General features: G+C 38.7%; 1 protein-coding gene across 2 annotated transcripts; it reads left to right on the top strand.

Moving 5' to 3' along the window:
* The first annotated feature begins 147 nt into the window (after positions 1-147).
* On the top strand, positions 148-27,818 carry LOC133618559 (purine nucleoside phosphorylase-like). Of its 2 annotated transcripts, none has more exons than XM_061979037.1 (6): positions 148-292; positions 8,015-8,184; positions 8,289-8,392; positions 14,309-14,484; positions 19,809-19,999; positions 27,146-27,818. In XM_061979037.1, exons 1-6 carry the CDS (start codon positions 273-275, stop codon positions 27,367-27,369), a joined length of 885 nt encoding a protein of 294 aa, XP_061835021.1. In that variant the 5' UTR covers positions 148-272; the 3' UTR covers positions 27,370-27,818. The 2 variants fall into 2 exon arrangements, with proteins under 2 accessions (XP_061835021.1, XP_061835020.1); XM_061979036.2 differs by lacking the exon at positions 148-292 and adding an exon at positions 449-671.

The raw sequence follows: 27,818 nt of genomic DNA, 5'->3' as shown, positions 1-27,818 counted from the left end.
GTTCATAAAAGAACAATAACATGTCGGTGTTTGTATTGTATCCATTTACTATCTGCATCTTTTGCGCCGTCGGGTGTTTCCTTTCGGTTCTGGAAGTGACGAGGCACACCTAAACGCAGCAGCGCCGAGCGCCATGATGACTGTGACGTGTTGGTGGGATGTGGCTGGACGGTGGGAGGGGGTTGGCTGGTTGACGTAACAAACTATAGCATCAAGAACTCACCGCAGACCCGCTTCGACCTATTCGCCAGCAACATCAGTGTCATTTCGTCATGCTGTCCCCCGAGCTGCTGTGAGTATCCGCTATAACATGCCCACTTCCTGGACGCGAAACCGTTTTTTACCCCGCGCATCATCATCATCATCACCGCGTCACATGTTGAAGTCTCGGGATGGGCTTCCATAAATTACAATTTTATGACACAGTGGAGGCCCCTGAACACACCACGCTTCTGAAAGATGGCGCATGTTTGATTCGCAACTCGAAATTATGATGTATGGAAGGTGTATTTACGCTCGAAAGGCGGGGAAGTGCGTTGATAACCGGACGGGTGAGGGAGTGAGGGGATTTCACGCGTGTTCCCCGTGACGTCAGTCCTGGACTTCGGTGGAAAAGTCGGTAAAATGCTGAGACATTCCACGACCGTGAGGGCTTATTTCAAAGCATCAGGGTGAGACTTAAGCCATTTTAGACTTTTCATATTCCAGTCTTTCTACATGTTGTAGCACATTAAACGTCTTAGACGAAATACAAAATATTTCTAATATTATGTTGATATTTTCTACCCCCAAAAGAAAATGAAAGCTGAGATCAAATACATAAAAAAAAAAGCCTGCATGCAATCAGCCAATGGGGTTGCTCATAGCCACTAAGGAATGTATTGTGCTTTGAAGTGTTGTGTAGTACATAATTATAGTTTGGCATAACTGCATGCTTAAAAGATCACAGCTTAGAGATTTTAATAGGGTATATAGCAGGGGTGTCAAACTCATTTTAGATCGGGGACCACATGGAGAAAAATCTACTCCCAAGTGGGCCGAACTGGTAAAATCACGGCACGCTAACTTAAAAATAAAGACAACTTCAGATTGTGTTCTTTGTTTAAAAAATGGAACAAGCACGTTCTGAAATTGTACAAATCATAATGTTGTTGTTGTTTTTTATAATTAGCTGTTGCGGTTAATAGTATATATACTTTTATTTGTCCTTATTTATATTTTCTGAATAAATTATGTGACAATGTTCATCAGTCAACTCATTGGTGTTCATTTTCAATCTATCAAGATAAAAAAATTATATCAAAATCAAATTGTTAGCTCATTTTGCTCAACTGATGTACTAACATCATGTGGTTTAGCATCATCTACAAAGAATTACTATTGCGACATCCAGTGGACACATTTAAAACAGCTGTTTCTTTCATTCAAAAATTTCAGGTACATTTTTATACTTAGCAAACTCATCCCGCGGGCCGGATAAAACCTGTTCGCGGGCCTGATCCGGATCTCGGGCCGTACGTTTGACGCTCCTGGTATATAGACATTATTTACCACACATTAGCAAAAATGCTATGGTTGCAGTGTCAGATTTAACAATAAAAAGTGACACAGTGTGAGTTGGAAAATAGGAATAAATAATGTGGTAACTATAGGGGTGAAATCGTTCACAAAATGCGCAGTTCTGTTCTTATCAAGGTAAGTTCATTTGTAGAGCACAATTTGTACATAAGGCAATAGGTTGTACGGTATACCAGTTATTGGTATGGTACCGCTATACTAATGAATCATATTCGGTACTATACCGCCTCTGAAAAGTAACGGTCGGCCAATCCTGTAACGACTTGGTATCGAATTTGTAGTATCATCCAAAACTAATGTAAAGTATCAAACAACAGAAGAATAAGTGATTATTACATTTTAACAGAAGTGTAGATAGAACATGTTAAAAAGAGAAAGTAAGCAGATATTAACAGTAAATGAACAAGTAGATTAATATTTCATTCTCTACCACTTTTCCTTAATAATTTTGAAAAAATAATAGAATGGAAAATGGCACAATATGTTTCTGCATACGTCAGCAGACTAAATTAGTCGTCTTTGTTTGCTTACTTACTAATAAAAGACAAGTTGTCTTGTATGTTCACTATTTTATTTAAGGACAAACTTGCAATAAGAAACATATGTTTAATGTACAGTAAGATTGTTTGTTAAAATTTTGTGTGGTCCCCTTTATTTAGAAAAGTACCGAAAAGTATTGGAATCATTTTGGTACCGGTACCAAGATATTGGTACCAGGACAACACTGTAAGGCAATTTAAAGTGCATATCACAGTTTTGTAACACAGTTCAGTGTGCATAATTAACACCCCATAATATCATAAAGATCCCAGTAATCTTTCATTACTATTTATCAGTTGTAGTTCCCATATACACGCCAAACTGATTAGGAAGACAAAGACAAAAACACTTGACCTGAACTTGGGGAGGCCAAAGCTGTCAGCATGCCGTAATCAAAATGTGTTTTATTTAAATATTTTGTAACAACTGTAGCATAACCAACATAGTCGTCTTTGATGTTTGCGGCTTCACTTAATCGTAATTTCTTTCAAGCAGTGAATCTCAAACTTTTTCCACCAAGTACCACCTCAGAAAAAACTTGGCTCTCCAAGTACCACTTTAATAACCAACCTTAAAATACAGTAGCTGGGTAGGACTAAATATTCGTTCATTATATTCATTATTTTTGACTCAATGAGTCCTTACCTGGTTAAATAAAGGAAACTGATTGATTGATTCAGTATCCACAAGGCAGAGAGGTTTTATTTGACAAGTATATGTAATATGTTTGGCCACTGTAACACACAGTTTCAACAGTAGCACTGTGTTTGAATATAGGAAAAGAAAACACTGTATCAAGTGATCAATCACTAATGAAGGGATTTTTGGCGTACCACTAGTTTGAAAATCACTGTTTTAAAGCATATAATGTATATTTGGCCGAAATTAAGAATTTTTAAGCATAAAAATGGCTAACTGTGTCATAGCGTGGACTTTGGGGTGTTTGTTTTCCCCAAATGCAAGAATTGGAGCGGACGTGGCGTGCAGGTAAAGACATGGTTTAATTATTACTATAAACTACAAAGTACAAACAAAAGGGTACAAACAAAAGGCGCGCATGGAGAACAAACTTGACTAATGAAACAAAAACTAGCACTTGGGCAAAAAACTATGAACATGAAACAAATAAACACTTTCTGTGACAAGAATATAGACAAAAGTCACTTGGCATGGAATTATGGTAGCATGGGTAACATGGGTAGCAGAAGTCAAACAGAGTTAATGTCGCCAGGCTGACTTCCTGGCAACTATCGACTTAAATAGTCTTGAACATGATTCGAGAGGAGCCAGATGAGGTGGTTCGGGCATCTGGTCAGGATGCCACCCGAGCGCCTCCCTAGGGAGGTGTTTAGGGCACGTCCGACCGGTAGGAGGCCGCGGGGAAGACCAAGGACACGTTGGGAAGACTATGTCTCCCGGCTGGCCTGGGAACGCCTCGGGGTCCCACGGGAAGAGCTGGACGAAGTGGCTGGGGAGAGGGAAGTCTGGGCTTCCCTGCTTAGGCTGCTGCCCCCGCGACCCGACCTCGGATACGCGGAAGAAGATGGATGGATGGATGGATGATTAATGACAGGTGTGTGAGTCCAAATGAATCAGGTCCGTGACATGAGGACGGGTGAAAACTAATGGGTTGTCATGGAAACAAAACAAACAAGAGTGAAAAAACAGTAACTAAGTGACCAAAACCAAACAGGACATGACTAAAACAAAACATGATCACACTGACATGACAAACTGAACTAAAATATAAATATAAATCAATAATACAGTAGTATTGGCTACCAGATCAGACCATTGTGGCCCAATATCGGCTCAGCCTCAGGCAGCGTTACTATTTTGTAATAAAAGAGTGTAAAGGTGGTTGTGGGTATTATTTCATGCCGAGATGGCTCTCATAATGTTAAACTGATGTTTTAATGCTAAATAGTTATGATAATAGTTTATTTATAATTCGCAGAAATTAACTTACCGGTGAAACAGGGGTTAGTGCGTGTGCCTCACAATTAGAAGGTCCTGGGTTGTCTCGGGGTCTTTCTGTGTGGAGTTTGCATGTTCTTCCTGTGACTGCGTGGGTTCCCTCCGGGTACTCCGGCTTCCTCGCACCTCCAAAGACATGCACCTGTGGGCAGGTTGATTGGCAACACTAAATTGGCCCTAGTGTGTGAATGTGAGTGTGAATGTTGTCTGTCTATCTGTGTTGGCCCTGTGATGAGGTGGCGACTTGTCCAGGGTGTACCCCGCCTTCCGCCAGAATGTAGCTGGGATAGGGTCCAGCGACCCCGAGAGGGACAAGCGGTAGAAAATGGATGGATGGATGGATGGATAATTTATCCATTTTCTACTGCTTGGCCCTTTCGGGGTCCCGGGGGGTGCTGGGTTTGAATAAATGAAATTCACATTTTTAAATGACAGAATTAATTGTAATATTAATACAGAACAGGTAAGTATTGACAGATGTTTCATGAGATCAGAGTGCGTGAGAGGCGACCCCGACATTTTTGCATTTTTTTTTTTTTATTTATGTAAAATGATTGTTACACTTTGTTAATCAGAATTGAATTTAATTTGTTGCAGGTTTTGTACTAAGATGACTGGAAATAAATTGTTGCATATACATTTTTTCTGCAAAATAAACAATTTTACATAACCAATTTATAAATTGATATGTTTTCCGGACACTTGTCAATTTGAGATTCCAACCCAGCACTTCTGCTTAGAAGACTAACACAGCGCACCACGGAGATCTTTGTGAAAGCCATAAAAATGTGCCATTGTGCCATTATATTCTTATCAGAGGCTTATTCTTATCAGAGGCTATGACTACATTTTCAGTAAAATTCCATATAAAGCGCTCTGTCATTCATTAATTGACATATTTAATGTGTTTATGCTTGCAAAACAAGGCCCCCCATGGATCGCGCGGCCCTATGTACAGTGTTTGATCTGCATATAGGGAGTTGGAGCCCTGAGCGCTATTTAATAAAACGATTTAACGTGTTTCGGTGGCTGTATCTCTCCTGGTTCACAAACATACATGATTATTATATGATTATCACTTCATTGATTAAAAATTTCGACATTTGAATACACGTTGAACTTAACACGCAAAACGCCAGATTACTTGTATCCTCCGCTTTACCTGCAAATATTTGTCGTTTTATGTTGGAAAAGTGGGGAGAACGGATCAGTATCACTATAAATCTGAAGGGGACAATTCACCTCCGTTCCCAGTGCCATCTGCACCCATTATCCAAACAGCACATGCATTTTTTGTGCGCGCTAGCAACTAATAAGGGCAAAGGTAGCATTTTACAACAAATCAATGATTGAAGTGAATAAACTTGCCAATGCCATTCAAACACTACCCCGTTTGTTGACGAGAACATAAAGCCATATAAGCACATTCAATCTTATTTCTCAAGCAGTGGCAACACAAACCAGTGAAATATTCATAATATATTTGAAGGTTTTTTAAGTAACACATTCGTAAATTTCCCTAGTAATTAATTACATGTATTAAAGAGTAATTCATTTAGTGATTCAATTACTTTTTTTTGGCAAAGTAACAAATAACCATAACTAATGACTTTTTGAAAGTCATTTTCAGAACACAGCATCATATTCCTGGCTAAAATCATTTCCTATAATAATGTCTACGTATAAAAACACCATTGTTAAAAGGTCAAATATTTTAACGTTTAAACATGTCCTCTTAAACCAGGGAACTTTATTTAACATGTTGTTCGTTTATGTTTTTGTTATTTGAAGAATTCAGCATAGCAAAATGTTTTTTAAAGAAGATTGGAGATGATATTTGACTTCTTTTTTTTTTTTCTTTTTTTTTTTTATTGACATCCAGCATCAGACCTTCCAATCCTCATCATATTCACATAAGTCATATATCTATTGTCTGTCCTAAATGTCAAAATATTTTTGTTTATAGCCCATCCATACCACCCCCCCCCCCCCCCCAAAAGAAAGAAACAACAACAAAAACAAAGTAATATCTACAAATACATCGATTAAATAAACAGAAAAAGAAAAAAAAAAAAGGAAATAATAATACATTAATAATAATAATAATCCATCCATCCATCCATTTTCTACCGCTTATTCCCTTTGGGGTCGCGGGGGGCGCTGGAGCCTATCTCAGCTACAATCGGGCGGAAGGCGGGGTACACCCTGGACAAGTCGCCACCTCATCGCAGGGCCAACACAGATAGACAGACAACATTCACACTCACATCCACACACTAGGGCCAATTTAGTGTTGCCAATCAACTTATCCCCAGGTGCATGTCTTTGGAGGTGGGAGGAAGCCGGAGTACCCGGAGGGAACCCACGCAGTCACGGGGAGAACATGCAAACTCCACACAGAAAGATCCCGAGCCCGGGATTGAACCCAAGACTACTCAGGACCTTCGTATTGTGAGGCAGATGCACTAACCTCTCTGCCACCGTGAAGCCCAATAATAATAATCACAAATAAAATAAAATATAAACAGGTACATATATATACATATATATATATATATATATATATATATATATATATATATATATATATATATATATATATATATATATATATATATATATATATATATATACATATATATATATGTATATGTATATATACACATACATACATACATACATACACATATACATACATATACACATATAGGGAGTAATCCCTTTTTTTTTTTTTGCAGTACAATCGCTAATTTGAAAAATTAAAGTCAGGTTTATGGGGCGTGAAAAATAAAAAAAATAAAAATACATTAATAATAATAATAATCAGAAATCAAATAAAATATAAACAGATATATATATATATATATATATATATATATATATATATATATATATATATACACATACATACATACATACATACACATATATATGCATACATACATATACACATATAGGGAGTAATCCCTTTTTTTTCCCTTTTTTTTTTTTTTTGCAGTACAATCGCTAATTCGAAAAATTAAAGTCAGGTTTATGGGGCGTGACATAGTTGACCCAATTTTCCCAGTATGTAGTAAATTTCTCCAATTTATAATTAATAAAGGCAGTTATCTTCTCCATTTTATATAAGTCCATTGGTGTTTCCATCCATTGCTTCAAAGTTGACTTTTCTTACACTATTTTCAAGGCTTTTTTTCTTTTTTCTCTTCTCAAAACACCTTTTAAGTTGCGATCCAATTATGCAAAGCCTACTTTTCTTACTTGTTGGTACTTGTTTTTGGGTATTTGGGATCCCCGTCAGTCCCAAAAATTGAAAATCAAGGCATGGTGGAGATATTTAGTACGTCAACGGATATTTCCATTTATGGATTTATTAGCCAAACTTTATCGGGATATGAGTTTTGATCCATATCGCCCAGGCCTACACTCGTGTTAGCAACAGTGCTAGCACAGTTAAGGAATGTTCTGTATTTAATTGAGCGTTACACTAAGCCTTATGATGGCGTTGTGTTTATATATATGAGTGCCCATGCGTACATTGTTTGAGTGTTATATTGAAATTGTGATATTAAAGACATTTCATTTTAGTAGTAAATCTAAGTGTACAGCACAGCATAATCAAATTATAAGAAGACAAAATCAAAGTCAAGGCTTGGGTACTTTTACCCTCATGACGTCGGAAAAGTAGGTTCTTTACTCAAGACAGTACATGTTTGCTCGGTATGCATCACTGAATTAAAACCCGCACGGTTATGTTGTGCCAAATTCTAGAGGCTTCTGGCGCCTTGTCAACGTCTGACACTAGTCCGCAAAACTGAAAAGTAGAGTATCATAATGATATTAAAAAGAAAAAGAAAAGAATACATCCGTGAATCAAAAGGTATTATATGTGGAATTCATATTTACTTTTCTATTTTAGTGAGGGCAAAGATGAGTGTCAGATCGCCGCCGACTGGCTGATGTCCAACACGCACATGCGCCCGACCATCGGCATCGTGTGCGGCTCCGGTTTGGGTGGTCTGGCTGAAATACTCAAGGAGCGCCAGGTCTTCAAGTACTCCGACATCCCCAACTTCCCTCAAAGCACAGGTACAGGCCGCTTAGCATAGATGACGTGTTTTAGTAGCATGTATGTGCCGACTAATAACAGCTGGTTCACTAATACTGAGCGTGTGTGTGTGTGTGTGTTCCAGTGCATGGTCATGCTGGTCAGCTGGTTTTTGGAACACTAAAGGGGAAGGCGTGTGTTTGCATGCAGGGCAGGTTTCACCTGTACGAGGGCTACTCCATCCAGAAGGTGAGAAGATGGTCGACCCTGCAGACTGGAAAACCGTGATCTGGCTTGTGTAGTAGCAGGACAAATGTAACTCGTAGCTAGCTTGCGCCACTTACGTAATTGGCGTATATTTTGTCAGTTAATCCCATGTTGGCCTGTGTTCTGTCTGGCAAGACATTCTCCCCATTGGCATTCATGCACCCCCTGCATCTGCGCATGCGTATGAATCTAAGCAAAGCAGAAATGTAATTGCACGTTTAAGGAATCTTCCACGTGAGTACAACCGTTGCAATGAATTTCACTACATTTTTGTATTTTGTCACACTATAAACCAGAGATTTCCAAAGTGTGACCCGGGGCAGCTCGAGTTTTGTTGCCCTGCAGTGTATTGTTGGAATAAAATCAAACAAAACGATTAAAAATGCAAAACAAAAGAACAAAAAGACATAATGCAGTGAAAAAAAGCTAGAATTTTGATAGTAATGATTAGGTGTGTCACGATTTGATATTGATACCGGATGTCAATCTGATACAATCAAAATAACAAGTATCGGATTCGCTCAAGCAAGACATACATAATTAGTAGGGATGTCCGATAATTGCTTTTTGCCGATATCCGATATTCCGATATTGTCCAACTCTTTAATTACCGATACCGATATCAACCGATATATACAGTCGTGGAATTAACACATTATTATGCCTAATTTGGACAACCAGGTATGGTGAAAATAAGGTACTTTTAAAAAAAATTCATAAAATAAAATAAGATAAATAAATTAAAAACATTTTCTTGAATAAAAAAGAAAGTAAAACAATACAAAAACAGTTACATTGAAACTAGTAATTAATGAAAATTAGTAAAATTAACTGTTAAAGGTTAGTACTATTAGTGGATCAGGAGCACGCACAATCATGTGTGCTTACGGACTGTAAGCACACATGGAAGGAAGGTTTTTTGGGTTGATGCACTAATTGTAAGTGTATCTTGTATTTTTTTATGTTGATTTAATAAAAAAAACCAAAAAAAAACCGATACTGATAATTAAAAAACTGATACCGATAATTTCCGATATTACATTTTAACGCATTTATCGGCAGGCCGATATTATCGGACATCTCTAATAATTAGTGTCCCTAATTGACAACTGCTAAGCACACAGGCTTGACATACGTACATCAAATATGTCATAAATTGAACAATATTGCAGTCTAAAATATTGCAGTCTATTTGTCAATATAAACAAGGATCAAATAATATTAAATACAGATTCAAGGTCTACAGGACAGCAGCATATTCAAATTGTATCCAGTAACAAACATATCTGCATCACTCCACTTGCTATTTACAATTTGTGTTAGATGTAAATATAAACGGAATACAATGATTTGCAAATCATTGTATTCCGTTTATATTTACATCTAACACAATTTCCCAACTCATATGGAAACGGGGTTTGTACATTAGTTTAATAGATTATTGTGAACACTAGCTGTTGCCAAAAAAAACCTTAAACTTAAACTTAAAAACAGCTTCCAGGAAATTCATAATAAATAGGTAAGTGTTGACTCATTTCACTTGTTAAAACCTTTTCTAACATTTCACACTACTAAATAATAAAATTATGTATCATTTGTGCTGATATCGTATCGGTTTAATATCGGCATCGGCCAATACTCAAGGCTCCAATATCGATATCGTATGAGAATAATAGTGTTACCTATAATACAACGCTGACAAAAATGTATGTATTTATAAATATATAATTTCTGTTTTTATAATTTCTTACAGAATAAAAAAATATAAAAATCCTCCCCGCATACTTTGACTTTTCAGTATGCAGCCCTTGGAGGAAAGAGTTTGGACACCCCTGCTATAAACAATCAAATCTATGATTTATTAGGTTGTTTAGTTTTTGTTGCTAATAAACCAAAAGTGCTCCCAGCATGCTTTTCGGCACTTGATTTTAATCGTACATTCAAACGTAGGGTTGGGCTGATAAATTGATATAAATATCGATATTAATATAAAATGCGCTGGATAAAACATACGATATATATTTATAGATTTTGGTCGGAAGAAACCAGAAATGATGTAGCAAAATTCGTTTTCATGAAATCACTCGCGTTCTGGGGACCCAGTAAAACAGGACACAGCAAGTGTCACTGAGCAATGAGAGGGTCACGCTAACAGCCAATCACGTAACAAAATCGACTAACAATTTTTGTTGCGCCCTCTTTCGGTTTTGCTGTGGATTCTCTTCATAGTGAGAAGAGAAACCTTAATCACTTCATATATCAACTCAATAACAGAAACTTGTCTTTAGTTTTGTTGGTTTTAATGCAGACAGTGCGGCAACATCCTGATACTTCTAATGTGTCGGTTTAAAGAGTAGCTTCCCAAACTACTCTGTGTAGTGTTAAAGGGGAACATTATCACAATTTCAGAAGGGTTAAAACCATTAAAAATCAGTTCCTAGTGGCTTATTTTATTTTCCGAAGTTTTTTTCAAAATTTTACCCATCACGCAATATCCCTAAAAAAAGCTTTAGAGTGCCTGATTTTAACCATCGTTATATACACCCGTCCATTTTCCTGTGACGTCACACAGTGATGCCAATACAAACAAACATGGCGCATAGAACAGCAAGGTATAGCGACATTAGCTCGGATTCAGACTCGGATTTCAGCGGCTTAAGCGATTCAACAGATTACGCATGTATTGAAACGGATGGTTGTAGTGTGGAGGCAGGTAGCGAAAACGAAATTGAAGAAGAAACTGAAGCTATTGAGCCATATCGATTTGAACCGTATGCAAGCGAAACCGACGAAAACGACACGACAGCCAGCGACACGGGAGAAAGCGAGGACGAATTCGGCGATCGCCTTCTAACCAACGATTGGTATGTGTTTGTTTGGCATTAAGGAAACTAACAACTATGAACTAGGTTTACAGCATATGAAATACATTTGGCAACAACATGCACTTTGAGAGTGCAGACAGCCCATTTCAGGCGCGCTAAGAACATATATTTTTCCACGATTTCAGCACTCAGGTTAACCATACCTAAATAGACACAAAATACTGCATTACACAAGACTACCCAAATGTACTCGAATGATTGAAAAAAATAAATGTTTTTAAGCTAAATTATTGGTAAACACAGTTTATGTATAATAATTTACGTAAAACCGCGAGTAATTAATAAAGTTTTCATCAATTAATATATTCTGTAGACATACCCTCATCCGCTCTCTTTTCCTGAAAGCTGATCTGTCAAGTTTTGGAGTTGATGTCAGCATCTGCTTTGAGTGTGGCAGGATATCCACACATTCTTGCCATCTCTGTCGTAGCATAGCTTTCGTCGGTAAAGTGTGCGGAACAAAAGACTGACCATTTCGTCGGCTTTCCCCACAGCCTCGTATTTTGAACACATTTTGTCCAATTTCTTGCCACTTTCGCATCTTTGGGCCACTGGTGCAACTTGAATCCGTCCCTGTTCTTGTTGTTACACACCCTGACAACACACCGACGAAAGTGAGAAAATGGCATTTAGAGTTTGGAAATCGGTTAAAAAAATATATGGTCTTTTTTCTGCAACATCAAGGTATGTATTGACGCTTACATAGGTCTGGTGATAATGTTCCCCTTTAAATAGCCTACACACTACTTCCAATCTAGTGTCTAAAAACTGCAACAACCTTTAAATCCACTTCAATTATTTTATTACCTTAGTCACGCTTGTCCTACCTGGCTACCAGACACCTTCTCCACTGATAAATAGCACCCTTGGTAAGTTGGAAACTGTATTACTGTATTTATCGGCAAGCTTAAATAAGTCATAAAAAGTAATTATCGATATCGATCAAAATAAAAAAATGTGTATCGTGATTCGTGATTCGTGATAGAGTTTTCAGCCATATCCCCCAGCCCTATTCAAACGTTTAGTTTGTAGTGTAAAACATATATATTAATAAAAATATTTTGAAAATAACTAAACGAAAAAATATAGCGGAACACAGTATTTAATGTAACAATTGCATAGCTGCCAGCATTTGGTGTTTGCAATGCAGCTGATCTCTCTCTAACCACCTGGATCTAACACCAGTAAAAACAACATTGCGAAATGAAAGTGACCATTCTCTGTCAAGTAGGGATGTAACAATTGCCAATATTATTGATAAATCGCTGTAAAACTGGTTAGTTTCACTTTCAAATAAAAACTATTGGAAATCGGTGATTGATTCGATTAAGTCACAGACTGTTGATACTGCTCATTTACTGGAGAAGAAAGCTTATGTGCTGATCGCTAGCTAGCAGCTGGCGCCGCTCAATTTGGTTAAACGATTTCAGTGTGTGTATAAGTAGCCTACTTTTTTTTCTGGCTATCTTAAGTTCACACTGCAGGTCAAGTCCGATTGTTATATGTTAATGTGAACAGTACAATTCTTTTTTTTTTCTTTTCGTCAGTACGCTTTATAACCCGGTGTGTCTCTAATGTACAGAATAATTCTGGTTGTACTTACCGACCCTGAAGCAATTTGATTAGGTACATGGTGTAATGATAAGTGTGACCAGTAGATGGTAGTCACACTTAAGAGATACGTGTGGACTGCGATATGATGCCAGCAAGCAACACCGAAACTTTCATGTTTCATTGACAATATAGAATTGTACACACGGCGCTCATAAATATTTCAAAATGTTGGTAAGCTACGAAGCCGCACCGCTTGATGGATTGTCGACGCATTACGGCTACTGTCATCAGATGTACTGTTCTTCAATGTACGGGTATTTTTTTATAGTGTGTGTATAAGGACCGCAAAATAGCATCTACTAGGAGACATTTTCTGGCATTTTGTTTCGTCTTACTATGCACAACCAACTTTTCTTACCTATTGGTTCCTGCTGTTCTGTATTTTGGATCTGCATAAGTCCCGAAACTAACTCGATGGAATATTAGTGGGAATCTTTGAGCACCTCGCTATTCGATTACGATTACGATTCGGAGCTACGATTCGATTAAAAATTGATTATTGATGCAGCTTTAATTCATGTAAATTGATGCAGTTTCTCATTTCTTTTTGTTTCATTAAATAATACATTTGTGATAAGAAACAGATCAATTAATTCTGATTGCATTTATTAAATTAATAGACATGTGTGCAAAACTATAGCATAAATGCCCTAAAATAAAGGAGCTGCTCGGATCTCTCGCTGTGGTCAACCAAATTTTAGAACTGTCTGCCTTACTTTATTCACAATTAATACATCGATTAGCGATTATTGAAGTTTACTAATCGCTTATATAATCGTCCATGTCCGAACTGTGATGCATCTAAAATGTATTAATTCCCCCACCTCTATTATGGAAGCCCTAAAAACTACCGGTACAACAAAGATGACAGGGTGAAGAGGCTGTTGAAGGTGATCCACGTAAATAAGACGGAACATCCTGAAGAGGCAGTCAGAAAGCAGCTTAAAGAAGATATGTAAAACATAATCTATGCAACAATTTAACCAAAGAACCACCATTACATGTTATGTAGACCACAAGGAAGTGTTTTAAATGTAGAAAAAAAAAATCATAGTATGACCCTTTAATGCAGTGCACCCTATGGCCCGAAAAATACACAGTGTTACTATTCAAACTCTGTGTCCAAAATTATTAAATATACTTAATAAAACCTCTGCCTTGTTTTTAATGACTACTTAGGCCTACTATGCTACTGTATTTTATGTTGGTCATTATGGTGGTACTTGGAGAGCCAAGTCTTTTCTGAGGTGGTACTTTGTGAAAGAAGTTTGAGAACCACTGTCCTGTACCAAAATGAACACAAACAGACTATACTTTAAGGGGAGTCAAGGCGAGTGTTTCAGCGTCATGCGTTTCAGTGTAACCGAGAACCGTCGAGTGATTGTCTCACCTTTCCCAGATCACGATGCCCATGCGTGTCTTCAAGCTGTTGGGCGTGGAGACGGTCATCCTGACCAACGCGGCTGGAGGGCTCAACCAGGACTACAAGGTGGGCGACGTCATGATCCTCAAAGACCACATCAACATGCCGGGCTTTGCAGGAGTCAACCCTCTGATCGGACGCAACAATGACAAGTGAGAAAGAATCAATGGTCTTTAAAGGGGTCGTATGCTATATTCTAAAAAACAGGGTTCTGAGCGAGGCTGGTAGTATTAAGTATTTAGTATTCCCTTAAGAATCAAGTTTTAACCACTAAATGTGTTAACTACAGTCAGGTAATTGGGAACACAAGTGACCACAACCAACTGATTCCCATCAAGTAGAAATATCAATAAATGTAATATTTTCATAGCATAAAACAGGTGTTTACGACTTTCAAATAAAAAAAATTAACTTACAGCCCTCTGAACATGAAATAACAGCCATATACCGTATTTTTCGGAGTATAAGTCGCACCTGCCGAAAATGCATAATAAAGAAGGAAAAAAACATATATAAGTATAAGTCGCATTTTTTGGGGAAATTTATTTGATGAATCCCAACACCAAGAATAGACCTTTGAAAGGCAATTTAAAATAAATAAAGAATAGTGAACAACAGGCTGAATAAGTGTACGTTATATGACGCATAAATAACCAACTGAGAACGTGCCTGGTATGTTAACGTAACATATTATTACAATCTGTCACTCCTAATCGCTAAATCCCATGAAATCGTATACGTCTAGTCTCTTAAGTGAATGAGCTAAATAATATTATTTGATATTTTACGGTAATGTGTTAATAATTTCACACATAAGTCACTCCTGAGTATAAGTCGCACCCCCGGCCAAACTATGAAAAAAACTGCGACTTATAGTCCGAAAAATACGGTAGTCACCTTTACACTCAATATAGTAGCATTGAGTGTGTTCTACTGTAGATCACAATACTCACCGGTACCCCTAAGGATCCTCTAAACATCATTGTTAGGGCCATCACCCGGCCACTACAATACCAACCGTACGTGGTAATACTTCATCGCATCATGGCTAATTCCTCTAAATTAGAACATGTGTGAAACCAACTCTGTGTGTTGTAGTCTTGTCTCCATACCAATATTTTGGTATCAATACTGGTACCAATATGTATTTTCAAAATAAATGGGGACCACTAAAATTTTAATTGTTGGCTTTGTTTACAGAAAATATTATGATAGATGAAACATATGTTTCTTATTAGACTCAAAGAACTATTTTGGAAGATTGAAATAAAAAATTAAGAGGCATTAAATATACTGGGGTTTTCTGGCTGCACTCTAAGAACAATTTACAATTTTACATATTACATATATCCTGCCATAATCTAGGATTAGGTTAGAATACAATAAAAAGCTTTATTGACATTGTATTAAATGCTTCATGACTTGTCCAGGGTGTACCCCGTCTACCGCCCGAATGCAGCTGAGATAGGCTCCAGCGCGACCCCGAAAGGGACAAGCGGTAGAAAATGAATGGATGGATGATTTATGGGTGCCACGCTTAGTCTGTGCTCTAAGACAAATACAATCATTAGTAAATACTAAAAACAAGACTACGGCTTAAACTACACAGATAAGACATGTAGCAAGTAAAACACACATTGTTGAAGACAAAACAAATTGTAGGAATTAGTTACGAAATTCAGTAAATTCACTTGCATTCGTTTCTGCCCCTGACTCCGCTAATATGCTAATTGTTGCCAACCAGCTGAGTGCGGCGTCAACCTATCTAGATGGGCACAACAGGGGTGTTAGTTAACTACATTTTGACCTGTCGGTCTTTAAACTCCTTGTGCAGGTGCTTGTCCTTTACATATTTACCTAAGTTTAAAGTATTGTCACCTTTGGCGAGGCATGGTTTAAAGTATCGGTTGCGGAGCGGTGCTTCCGTGTTTGAAGCTTCACTTTTATCATTAGTTCTGAAGCCATTAATTATACTTCCATATTGCGCCTGGTACTCCCTCGTTATTCACCAGTAGAATTGCCGTCCCTGCCATTCTGCTTCTTCTGTCTCTACACTGTTTCCGCTTGTATTTGCTCTGTGTTTGTGTTGACTCACTCTACATGCGCCTGGGCTCAATTTACCAGCAACGTAATGTAAAATTAAATGTAATAGTTGTATATTTTGACACTGTTTAATCCTCCAGGAGTTGGTCAGGGACATTTCCACTTACGTATAGAAAGTTGCTCTTTGTGTTGCCCGATATGGGTTTGTTGTACTGTCATTTTTGTGTTTGCACGGTTATTGTCGTTAATGTCTAGTCGGATCCAAGATTACCATAAAATATCTAACTAACACTAAACTATGACATTAAGTAGTTTGATAAAATGTTGCACTTCTATACTAAATGATGTGTAAGTGTCAGGTTCAAACACTGATTACATCTATTAAACAAGACAAGAAGCAAGGAATTAAACAGACAGAATTAAATTTGGCTCAATTCAGGAGAGACGTCCGGGCTGTACTCTTGTACAGTCTTCTCTTTTATTTGGACTTTCCCTGATTTCCCTGATTCTAAGGGACGGGGGTCGTAAACAGCTATCGCCTTTGATTACATCAGTTCAAAGAAAAGGTCGTAAAACAGTTCAAAGAAGACGTCCCTGTAGGGGAGTCAGGTCCTGCTTCCTCTTCGCTTTGTAGATCTCGGGTCAAGACAATATCTTTCTGTTGATTACAATACTTGAAAGACACAGAACACCTTCATGTTGCTTCCCATCTTACACAGTGGAGTTTTACAAGCCTTCTTCTTGGTAGGTTCAAAGACAGCTTTTGTCTTCTCGCCGGGAACTCATTGAAACACAAAGTTTTGTGATAACTTAGATACAATTATTCTGACAGTAAGTGTCATATATCTTGCGCTTATCCTTGCTTTCTTTTGTACGCCACTCTGTCTTGACAAGGTTGTTACCATTTCTCACATCGCGTTAAAAAGTCCATGCATGACAAGTTTCCGGGTGTCCAGCATTATTTGGTGACGCCTGTTAAGTATCGTTTGTCGCTTTTTCTTGAATGAGGCAGCCATAAAGTGTTTATTTTTCTGATGTAAGTGTTGGGTCTCTAAAGCGAAATATGTTTTCCTCAACTGTACCGTCAAGTGTGTTGCGTAAAAATGATCTTTTTTATAGGCATAGTTCGGTTGGTAGAGCGGCCGTGCCAGCAACTTGAGGGTCGCAGGTTCGATTCCCGCTTCCGCCATCCTAGTCACTGCCGTTGTGTCCTTGGGCAAGACACTTTACCCACCTGCCCCCAGTGCCACCCACACTGCTTTAAATGTAACTTAGATATTGGGTTTCACTATGTAAAGCGCTTTGAGTCACGAGAAAAGCATTATATAAATATAATTCGCTTCACTTCACACTTCACACATCTCGTCCAAGCTGAAGATAGAGATACAATCATACGATCTGTGCCACATCGTTCCGGAGTCAACGTCTTTTCCTGCTGATGATGTGACAAGTTACAAGACTCTTCAAATGTTCGGAGCCATTTTAGTGCAGGAGTCAAATACCAGCTAACAAAGAGGAGTAGCCGGTTTAAACACCTCGCCAGCTATTATAGACTAAAGTACGTCACACTACTGCCTTGGGTGTTTTCACGTTGATCTTTTCAAAAACATACACACACTGCAAAAACTGAAATCTAAGTAAGATTAAATATCTCAAATAAGGGTGATATTTGCTTATTTTCTGTCTGATAAGATAATTCTTCTCAATAAGCAGATTTTATGTTAGAGTGTTTTACTTGTTTTAAGGGTTTTGGTCATAAATTATCTGAGTAAGATATTACAGCTTGTTGCTGAGATGTTATGACCTATATTGAGTAAAACATGCTTGAAACTAGAATATCAACTGTTGCAAAGCTGTGTCATCAACACTCACAAGTATAAAACTACTTTTTCAAAGTAATAATTTCTTATTTCAAGCATGAACATTTTTTTGTCTCATAATTAAAACGAATGACAGCCAAATGGACTTTGCTGTTTTATTTCCGAGTGTGAAGCGACTGGGATGAGAATCAGCACCTCCAAGTCCGAGTCCATGGTTCTCGCCCGGAAAAGGGTGGAGTGCCATCTCCGGGTTGGGGAGGAGATCTTGCCCCAAGTGGAGGAGTTCAAGTACCTCGGAGTCTTGTTCACGAGTGAGGGAAGAGTGGATCGTGAGATCGACAGGCGGATCGGTGGGGCGTCTTCAGTAATGCGGACGCTGTATCGATCCGTTGTGGTGAAGAAGGAGCTGAGCCGGAAGGCAAAGCTCTCAATTTACCGGTCGATCTACGTTCCCATCCTCACCTATGGTCATGAGCTTTGGGTTATGACCGAAAGGACAAGATCACGGGTACAAGCGGCCGAAATGAGTTTCCTCCGCCGGGTGGCGGGGCTCTCCCTTAGAGATAGGGTGAGAAGCTCTGCCATCTGGGGGGAGCTCAAAGTAAAGCCGCTGCTCCTCCACATCGAGAGGAGCCAGATGAGGTGGTTCGGGCATCTGGTCAGGATGCCACCCAAACGCCTCCCTAGGGAGGTGTTCAGGGCACGTCCGACCGGTAGGAGGCCGCGGGGAAGACCCAGGACACGTTGGGAAGAGTATGTCTCCCGGCTGGCCTGGGAACGCCTCGGGGTCCCACAGGAAGAGCTGGACGAAGTGGCTAGGGAGAGGGAAGTCTGGGCTTCCCTGCTTAGGCTGCTGCCCCCGCGACCCGACCTCGGATAAGCGGAAGAAGATGGATGGATGGATGTTTTATTTTCAATGAAACAATAGAAAATACATACTCATATAGTAGTACAGTTGGCACAGTACAGTAAACTGACAGTTAATATTTAAACATTTAACATGTGACATTTCTAACACTTTTGAACAGAAATAGTTCATGCACATTCAGATGAATTCTTCAAAACGACAATTACAATTTTTTTGAGAGCACGCACTTGGCGCGATGAAGTCATGTTGTCGATGGAAAAAAGCATTTTTAGATTTGCCTGAGCGGCTAGGAGACCCCGAGAGTAACAAGCGGTTGCCTTGTTGCCTTTCCATTAAGAACAATAAATTAGTTTTTAGTATAAGTTTGCTGGTTTCAAGAAATGTAATGCCGAGCGCATATCATTATGTCAAGATAATGGCACTAGCATTTACTTAATTTAAGAATATTTTTCAACATATTGAGCAAAAAGTTCTCTTTTTTTTTCTACCAAGAAAAGTGCACTTGTTATTAGTGAGAATATACTTATTTTAAGGTATTTTTGGGTTCATCGAAGTTAGCTAATTTTACTTGTTTTGGAAAGTCTTGACAAGCCAAATTGTCTTGTTTTATTGGCAGATCATTTGGCTTAGTTCAAATAAAATACCCCTCATTTTTGTATTTTTTTCCTTGTTTTTGAACACCGACTGTTTGCAGTGCACTGTAATGGACCATTGTTTACGTCAAAATTCACTTTTCGCCGTTTAGGTTTGGCGTTCGCTTTCCCTGCATGTCCGACGCCTACGACCGGGAGCTGTGTAAGCTGGCGCACGACGTGGCGGCAGAGCTGGACTTCAGCCACTTTGTGCATGAGGGGGTCTACTGTGTCTTGGCGGGGCCCTCGTTTGAAACCATCGCCGAGTGCCGCATGCTGCTCAAGCTAGGGGCTGACGCTGTGGGTGAGTTTTGTCAAGATGCATTCATACAGGAAATGACTTTAATTAACAATTGGAATGAAAAATGATGGGTTGGACGAATGTGCTGAGGATTCCAGATGTGTGATAAGTAACGGAGGGGCCGTTTCCGCGAAGCGTGTATCGAGGCTTGCTTCATGACGTTCAGATTTTGCAAGGAGATTCGACAACTCATAAACTGCCCAAGAGTTGTGGTCAGTTCAGAATATGGATAGAGAATAAAAATAGTTTTTAAAACCCCACAATAATCAAAGGATGACTGCAGACTTAATCCAAACCGGTTACCACTTTGTTATGAATATTAAATAGCTAACCCAGGGGTCGGCAACCCGCGGCTCTAGAGCCGCATGCGGCTCTTTAGCGCCGCCCTAGTGGCTCTCTGGAGCTTTTTCAAAAATGTATGAAAAATGGAAAAGGATGAGGGGAAAAAAATATATTTTTTGTTTTAATATGGTTTCTGTAGGAGGACAAACATGACACAAACCTCCCTAATTGTTATAAAGCACACTGTTTGTATTAAACATGCTTCACTGACTCAAGTATTTGGCGAGCGCCGTTTTGTCCTACTAATTTTGGCGGTCCTTGAACTCACCGTAGTTTGTTTACATGTATAACTTTCTCCGACTTTCGAGGACGTGTTTTATGCCACTTCTTTTTCTGTCTCATTTTGTCCACCAAACTTTTAACGTTGTGCATGAATGCACAAAGGTGAGTTTTGTTGATGTTATTGACTTGTGTGGAGTGCTAATCAGACATATTTGGTCACTGCAAGACTGCAAGCTAATCGATGCTAACATGCTATTTAGGCTAGCTATATGTACATATTGCATCATTATGCCTAATTTGTAGCTATATTTGAGGTCATTTAGTTTCCTTTAAGTCATCTCAATTCAATTTATATCTCATGACACACTATCTGTATGTAATATGGCTTTTAATTTGTTGCGGCTCCAGACAGTTTTGTTTTTGTATTTTTGGTCCAATATGGCTCTTTCAGCATTTTGGGTTGCCGACCCCTGAGCTAACCAGTCTGGAGCCCATCAGAAAACCTTTGGTAGCGCAATGGTTTGCGCATTCACCTTTTATGCCACATGAAGTGAGTTTGATTCTCGGCAACGTCAGTTCTCAAATGTGTTTTATCACCGTAAACATTACGTTTATTAAAATACCAGAATTTCTAGGCGCAGTCAAGGCGTTGAGGGGATCCGGTTTGGTGGCTGCAGGATTAGGTCTCTGCTTTATGCAGATGATGTGGTCCTGATGGCTTCATCTGGCCAGGATCTCCAGCTCTCACTGGATCGGTTCGCAGCCGAGTGTGAAGCGACTGGGATGAGAATAAGCACCTCCAAGTCCGAGTCCATGGTTCTCGCTCGGGAAGGGGTGGAGTGCCATCTCCGGGTTGGGGAGGAGACCCTGCCCCAAGTGGAGGAGTTCAAGTACCTCGGAGTCTTGTTCACGAGTGAGGGAAGAGTGGATCGTGAGATCGATAGGCGGGTCGGTGCGGTGTCTTCAGTAATGCGGACGCTGTATCGATCCGTTGTGGTGAAGAAGGAGCTGAGCCGGAAGGCAAAGCTCTCAATTTACCGGTCGATCTACGTTCCCATCCTCACCTATGGTCATGAGCTTTGGGTCATGACCGAAAGGACAAGATCACGGGTACAAGCGGCCGAAATGAGTTTCCTCCGCCGGGTGGCGGGGCTTTCCCTTAGAGAGAGGGTGAGAAGCTCTGTCATCCGGGGGGAGCTCAAAGTAAAGCCGCTGCTTCTCCACATAGAGAGGAGCAAGATGAGGTGGTTCGGGCATCTGGTCAGGATGCCAGCCGAACGCCTCCCTAGGGAGGTGTTTAGAGCACGTCTGACCGGTAGGAGGCCACGGGGAACACCCAGGACACATTGGGAAGACTATGTCTCCCGGCTGGCCTGGGAACGCCTCGGGATCCCCCGGGAGGAGCTGGACAAAGTGGCTGGGGAGAGGGAAGTCTGGGCTTCCCTGTTTAGGCTGCTGCCCCCGCGACCCGACCTCGGATAAGCGGAAGAAGATGGATGGATGGATGAAAATACCGCATTCTGTGTTATCCTTTTTTAAACAGCCACGTACATTATCATTACTAAATTTCCCCTGTTCTGTACATCATTTTCCGGGTTACATCATATAGTCATCTTCCTCTTTATGCCATTTCCTCAAGGGTGACAAAAAACATTACACCACCTGCCATATCATAAGATTCTACCATGTTGGCAAAATACAAACACACAATACATATACATAGATAGATAGTACTTCATTGATTCCTTCAATATATAACTTATAAAGAACATTGTATTACCCCCACCAAGGACTGTTTTCACTGCTGGACTCTAGAAAGAGGTTCCGCAGCCTCCGAAGCAGAACCTCCAGGTTCTGTAACAGCTTCTTCCCTCAAACCGTAAGACTCTTGAACGCATCATAATTAAATCATCCCCTCAACTCCCCCCAAAATGGATTAACTCGCTGGAATAAAAAAGACAATATAACATACATCCATAAACGTGGACGCATGTGAGAAAGTGCAATATATTTATCTGTACAGTAATGTATTTATTTATTTATATATATTTATTTATTTATTTTATATATATATTTATATATTATTTATATATATTTATTTATTTATATATGCACCTTATTGCTTTTTTATCCTGCACTACCATGAGCTTATGTAACGAAATTTTGTTCTTATCTGTGCTGTAAAGTTCAAATTTGAATGACAATAAAAAGGAAGTCTAAGTCTATTATACTTTGATCATTTTAACGCGCAAAACCATTCGGTCACACATTTATTGTGATTCATTGTCATTTCCAAAAGCCATAACAGACGCAACAATTCAATGCGTCCCACATTATAAGGTTAAGATATAAGTAATTATACATTTGACCCGCAGGTGGTGTCTTCTGTCGAAACATGCATTGAAGCTTCGAGGAATTCTTGAACCAGTCGGCTCAAGTGGTCCAATGCCTCGTGAAACCTCATTTGACCATCACTAGTGATACCTTGGAAAAAGATTGCCCCATCTCTTCTCCAAAGTGGGCTGGCTCAGGGTGGAGGACAGAGTAAAACAACTTGCACTGAGCCTAGTCTATAAAATTCGCTACACCTCCCTCAAACTTCTTCCATAACGTAAATGACCGCCATAACCACAACACCAGGGGGAGTTCCACAAACCACGTTAAACCCAGATTCCGATCTAACAAAGGTCTTAACTCATTCTCCTTCTATGCCACATCAATATGGAATGCACTCCCAACAGGTGTAAAAGAAAGTGCATCTCTATCCTCCTTCAAAACCGCACTAAAAGAACACCTCCAGGCAACTTCAACCCTAGACTAACACCCTCCCCCCACCACATCCCACCTCCCCGGATTGTTATGAATCAAATGTAAATAATCAAATGCACGCTGTACATATCCTACCAAGTCAGACCTACACTGTTTCAATGTCCATTTCTCTGATGATGATATTGTTGATGACTGAAGTGCTGATATCAACCAAACCTAACCCCCCCTCCACATCCCACACCCCAGATTGTAAAATAATGTAAATAATTCAATGTATATACTCTGATGATTAACGTGTGTGATGACTGTATTATGCTGATAGTATATATTTGTACCATGAATTGATTAACGTGGACCCCGACTTAAACAAGTTGAAAAACTTATTCGGGTGTTGCCATTTAGTGGTCAATTGTACGGAATATGTATTGTACTGTGCAATCTACTAATGAAGGTCTCAATCAATCAATCGAAAATCGTACGAGTTGTTCGATATACGAGCTATCTCTCGGCTAATTGTTATTATTTATGACAAATTATTATTTATTTACCCGCTATAAGTTAGGGTAATGTCCCAGTGAAACCTGTAAGATAATAAACATTTGGTCCTATTCGATCACATTATCTAATAGCATAGCTAGAGATCGACTCCTTCCTGAAGCTTTTTTTTGGAACTACCTCAGGTCGAAAAATGTTCCCAAGAAGAATGTTGTCGTCTTTCCAACCGTGGGAAAGTAGTGAGTGTGAAGGACAGTGCTGAAAAGAAGAAGTGGAACAAAATGACTTCCTTTGTTTTCTAATGTTTCTTATCAGCCAATCGTGTCATACGGTTTGTCAGATAATATCACCTACTACAAATACCGTATTTTTCGGACTATAAGTCGCAGTTTTTTTCATAGTTTGGCCGGGCTCCAGTGCGACTTATATATGTTTTTTTCCTTCTTTATTATGCATTTTCGGCAGGTGCGACTTATACTCCGGTGCGACTTATACTCCGAAAAATACCGTACTCAACATTCAAAAGCTTTTTATTTATTTTAGAACAGGGGTCTCCAACTGTTTTTCTTCTGAGAGCTATTTTTAAACATATTGGAAAAACCTCAAATCTCCAAATTTGGTTAATGTTTATTTCCATAGCTCATTTCAACCCAAAGAAAGGGAAATTTTAACACAATGTTGGTATTCACATCTCATATTTTGTGCTAAAAACATTGAAAAATTGTAATTCGTCTGCATCTTGTATTTCAGTATGCATTTCTTTCTAGTTTAGTTTTTTATATATATATATATATATATATATATATATATATATATATATATATATATATATATATATATATATATATATATATATATATATATATATATGTATGTGTGGGAAAAAAATCACAAGACTATTTCATCTCTACAGGCCTGTTTCATGAGGGGGGTACCCTCAATCGTCAGGAGATTTTAATGGGAGCATTCGCATACCATGGTTTATATAGGGCACAGAGTGGGTGGGTACAGGCTGGCCTAGGGGCGTGGTGATTGGCTCATGTGTTGCCTAGGAGGTGTTTCCGTCTATGGCGGCATGTTGTTACAATTTCGCTGCGCTTGTTGAGGGATGACAGGTCTGGACGGTAAATAATAAACAGTTTCTCTTTCAAGCATAGGTTGCATCTTTTATTACCACTATTGTAAGGTGTGCTGGATGCAAGAATTTGCCATGTTATTGAATATTCAACATTATTGTCTTTGAGGTCCCAAATGTGTTTGCTGAGTTCTGTGGTATTTCGCAGGTTTTTGTTCCTGAAAGAAGCCTTGTGATTGTTCCATCTGGTTTTGAATTCTCCCTCGGTTAATCCTACATATGTGTCGGATGTGTTAATGTCCTTGCGTATTACCTTAGATTGGTAGACAACTGATGTTTGTAAGCACCCCCCGTTGAGGGGGCAATCAGGTTTCTTTCGACAATTACATCCTTTGTTGGTTTTGGAGTCGCTCTGTCTGAGGGCCGACGGCTCATTTGCAATTGTTTTGTTGTGGTTTGAGATGAACATTGGACACAAATTCCTCAATCTGATTGACAAACACTTTCCCAAAGACAACATCCTAAGAAAAGTATTCAACAAGAACAACATTAAATTGAGCTACAGCTGCATGAACAATATACGACAAATCATCTCAAACCACAACAAAACAATTGCAAATGAGCCGTCGGCCCTCAGACAGAGCGACTCCAAAACCAACAAAGGATGTAATTGTCGAAAGAAACCTGATTGCCCCCTCAACGGGGGGTGCTTACAAACATCAGTTGTCTACCAATCTAAGGTAATACGCAAGGACATTAACACATCCGACACATATGTAGGATTAACCGAGGGAGAATTCAAAACCAGATGGAACAATCACAAGGCTTCTTTCAGGAACAAAAACCTGCGAAATACCACAGAACTCAGCAAACACATTTGGGACCTCAAAGACAATAATGTTGAATATTCAATAACATGGCAAATTCTTGCATCCAGCACACCTTACAATAGTGGTAATAAAAGATGCAACCTATGCTTGAAAGAGAAACTGTTTATTATTTACCGTCCAGACCTGTCATCCCTCAACAAGCGCAGCGAAATTGTAACAACATGCCGCCATAGACGGAAACACCTCCTAGGCAACACATGAGCCAATCACCACGCCCCTAGGCCAGCCTGTACCCACCCACTCTGTGCCCTATATAAACCATGGTATGCGAATGCTCCTATTAAAATCTCCTGACGATTGAGGGTACCCCCCCCCTCATGAAACAGGCCTGTAGAGATGAAATAGTCTTGTGATTTTTTTTCCCACACATAAATATATTGCGCTCTACTACGGTATCGAGCACTATTTTTTTGGATAACCTTATTAAGACATATATATATATATATATATATTTATTTATATATATATATTTATATATATATATATATATATATATATATATGTTTATTTATATATATATATATTTATATATATATATATATATATATATATATATATATGTTTATTTATATATATATATTTATTTATATATATATATATATATATATATATATATATATAAATATATATATAAATAAATATATATATATATATATATATATAAAAAAAACTAAACTAGAAAGAAATATATATATATATATATATATATATATATATATATATATATATATATATATATATATATATATATATATATATATATATATATATATATATATATATATATATATATATATATATATATACTGCTAATAGAGCATTGTTGACAAAAAAGAATATATGTTGACTTTATTCATTTTTGTTTGACTACTTTTGGATTGTTTTGTGTCATGTTTGTGTGTCCTCTCAATCGCTCTGTTGATTGCTATTCTGAATGTTTGGTTTTGGAATTGTAATTGTATTATTATGGTATTATTGTATGTTATTTTGTTGGATTGATTAAAAAAACAAGTAAAACAGTTAAAATAAAAAAAATCTCCACCCAAACAAATGCTATTTACCGTATTTTTCGGAGTATAAGTCGCACCGGAATATAAGTCGTACCTGCCGAAAATGCATAATAAAAAAAGAAAAAAACATATACTGTATAAGTCGCACTGGAGCCCGGCCAAACTATGAAAAAAACTGCGACTTATAGTCCGAAAAATATGGTAGTTTGATTAAATCTGCCTGAAATGACGAGTGTAGGCAAATATTTTTGACCCTTTTAGTCAACTGGTGAGCTACTGGTTCGAGACCCCTGCTTGAAAACATTCATTACGTTGAGGGGATTTAACCTTTGACCACCCCTTGCAGGCATGAGCACGGTGCACGAGGTGATCACGGCCCGCCATGCCGGTATGCGCTGCTTCGCCATGTCGCTCATCACCAACCGGGCGGTGATGGACTACGACAGCCAGCAGAAGGCCAACCACGAGGAGGTGCTGGAGACGGGCCGGCAGCGGGCCGTGCAGCTGGAGAATATGGTGAGCACCCTGGTGGGCCGACTGGAGGGGGGCTACAATGACAAGGCAATGTGAAGACCACCCTCACTTCATTTTTAATCAGCTAACACACACACACACACACACACACACACACACACACACCTCTTCCCCAGTATGGCTGAAACTTTCAAAAAAGTGTGTGTCATGTTTCACTGCAAAGGCTCTGCTTTCCAATTTTTAATTTAGCTTAAAATGCTGTACTAGTTATGCATCAGTCCAAAATGACTAAAGGTTTTTTTTTTTTTGTTTTTTTACGTCAGCGACCAATTTTTTATTTTTTTTTAATTTTCAGATGAAGTAATTTGGTGCAGTGTAAAAAAAAAAATGTTACAGAATATATATAGAAAATATATTTAAATAGAGCAAGCTCTAGTAAAATGTGAAAAAGAAATAGATTTATAGCACTTACCGGCTTCAAAAGTCTTATCGCTGAACTGCAAACTCAGCTGGTCTACTTTTTGCAATAAAATGCTGAACAAGGA

This window comes from Nerophis lumbriciformis, linkage group LG19 (assembly GCF_033978685.3).
Source record: "Nerophis lumbriciformis linkage group LG19, RoL_Nlum_v2.1, whole genome shotgun sequence".
Classification (NCBI taxonomy): domain Eukaryota; kingdom Metazoa; phylum Chordata; class Actinopteri; order Syngnathiformes; family Syngnathidae; genus Nerophis; species Nerophis lumbriciformis.
The sequence above is the reverse complement of the archived record's forward strand: the minus strand, read 5'-3'. Positions and strand labels throughout refer to the sequence as shown.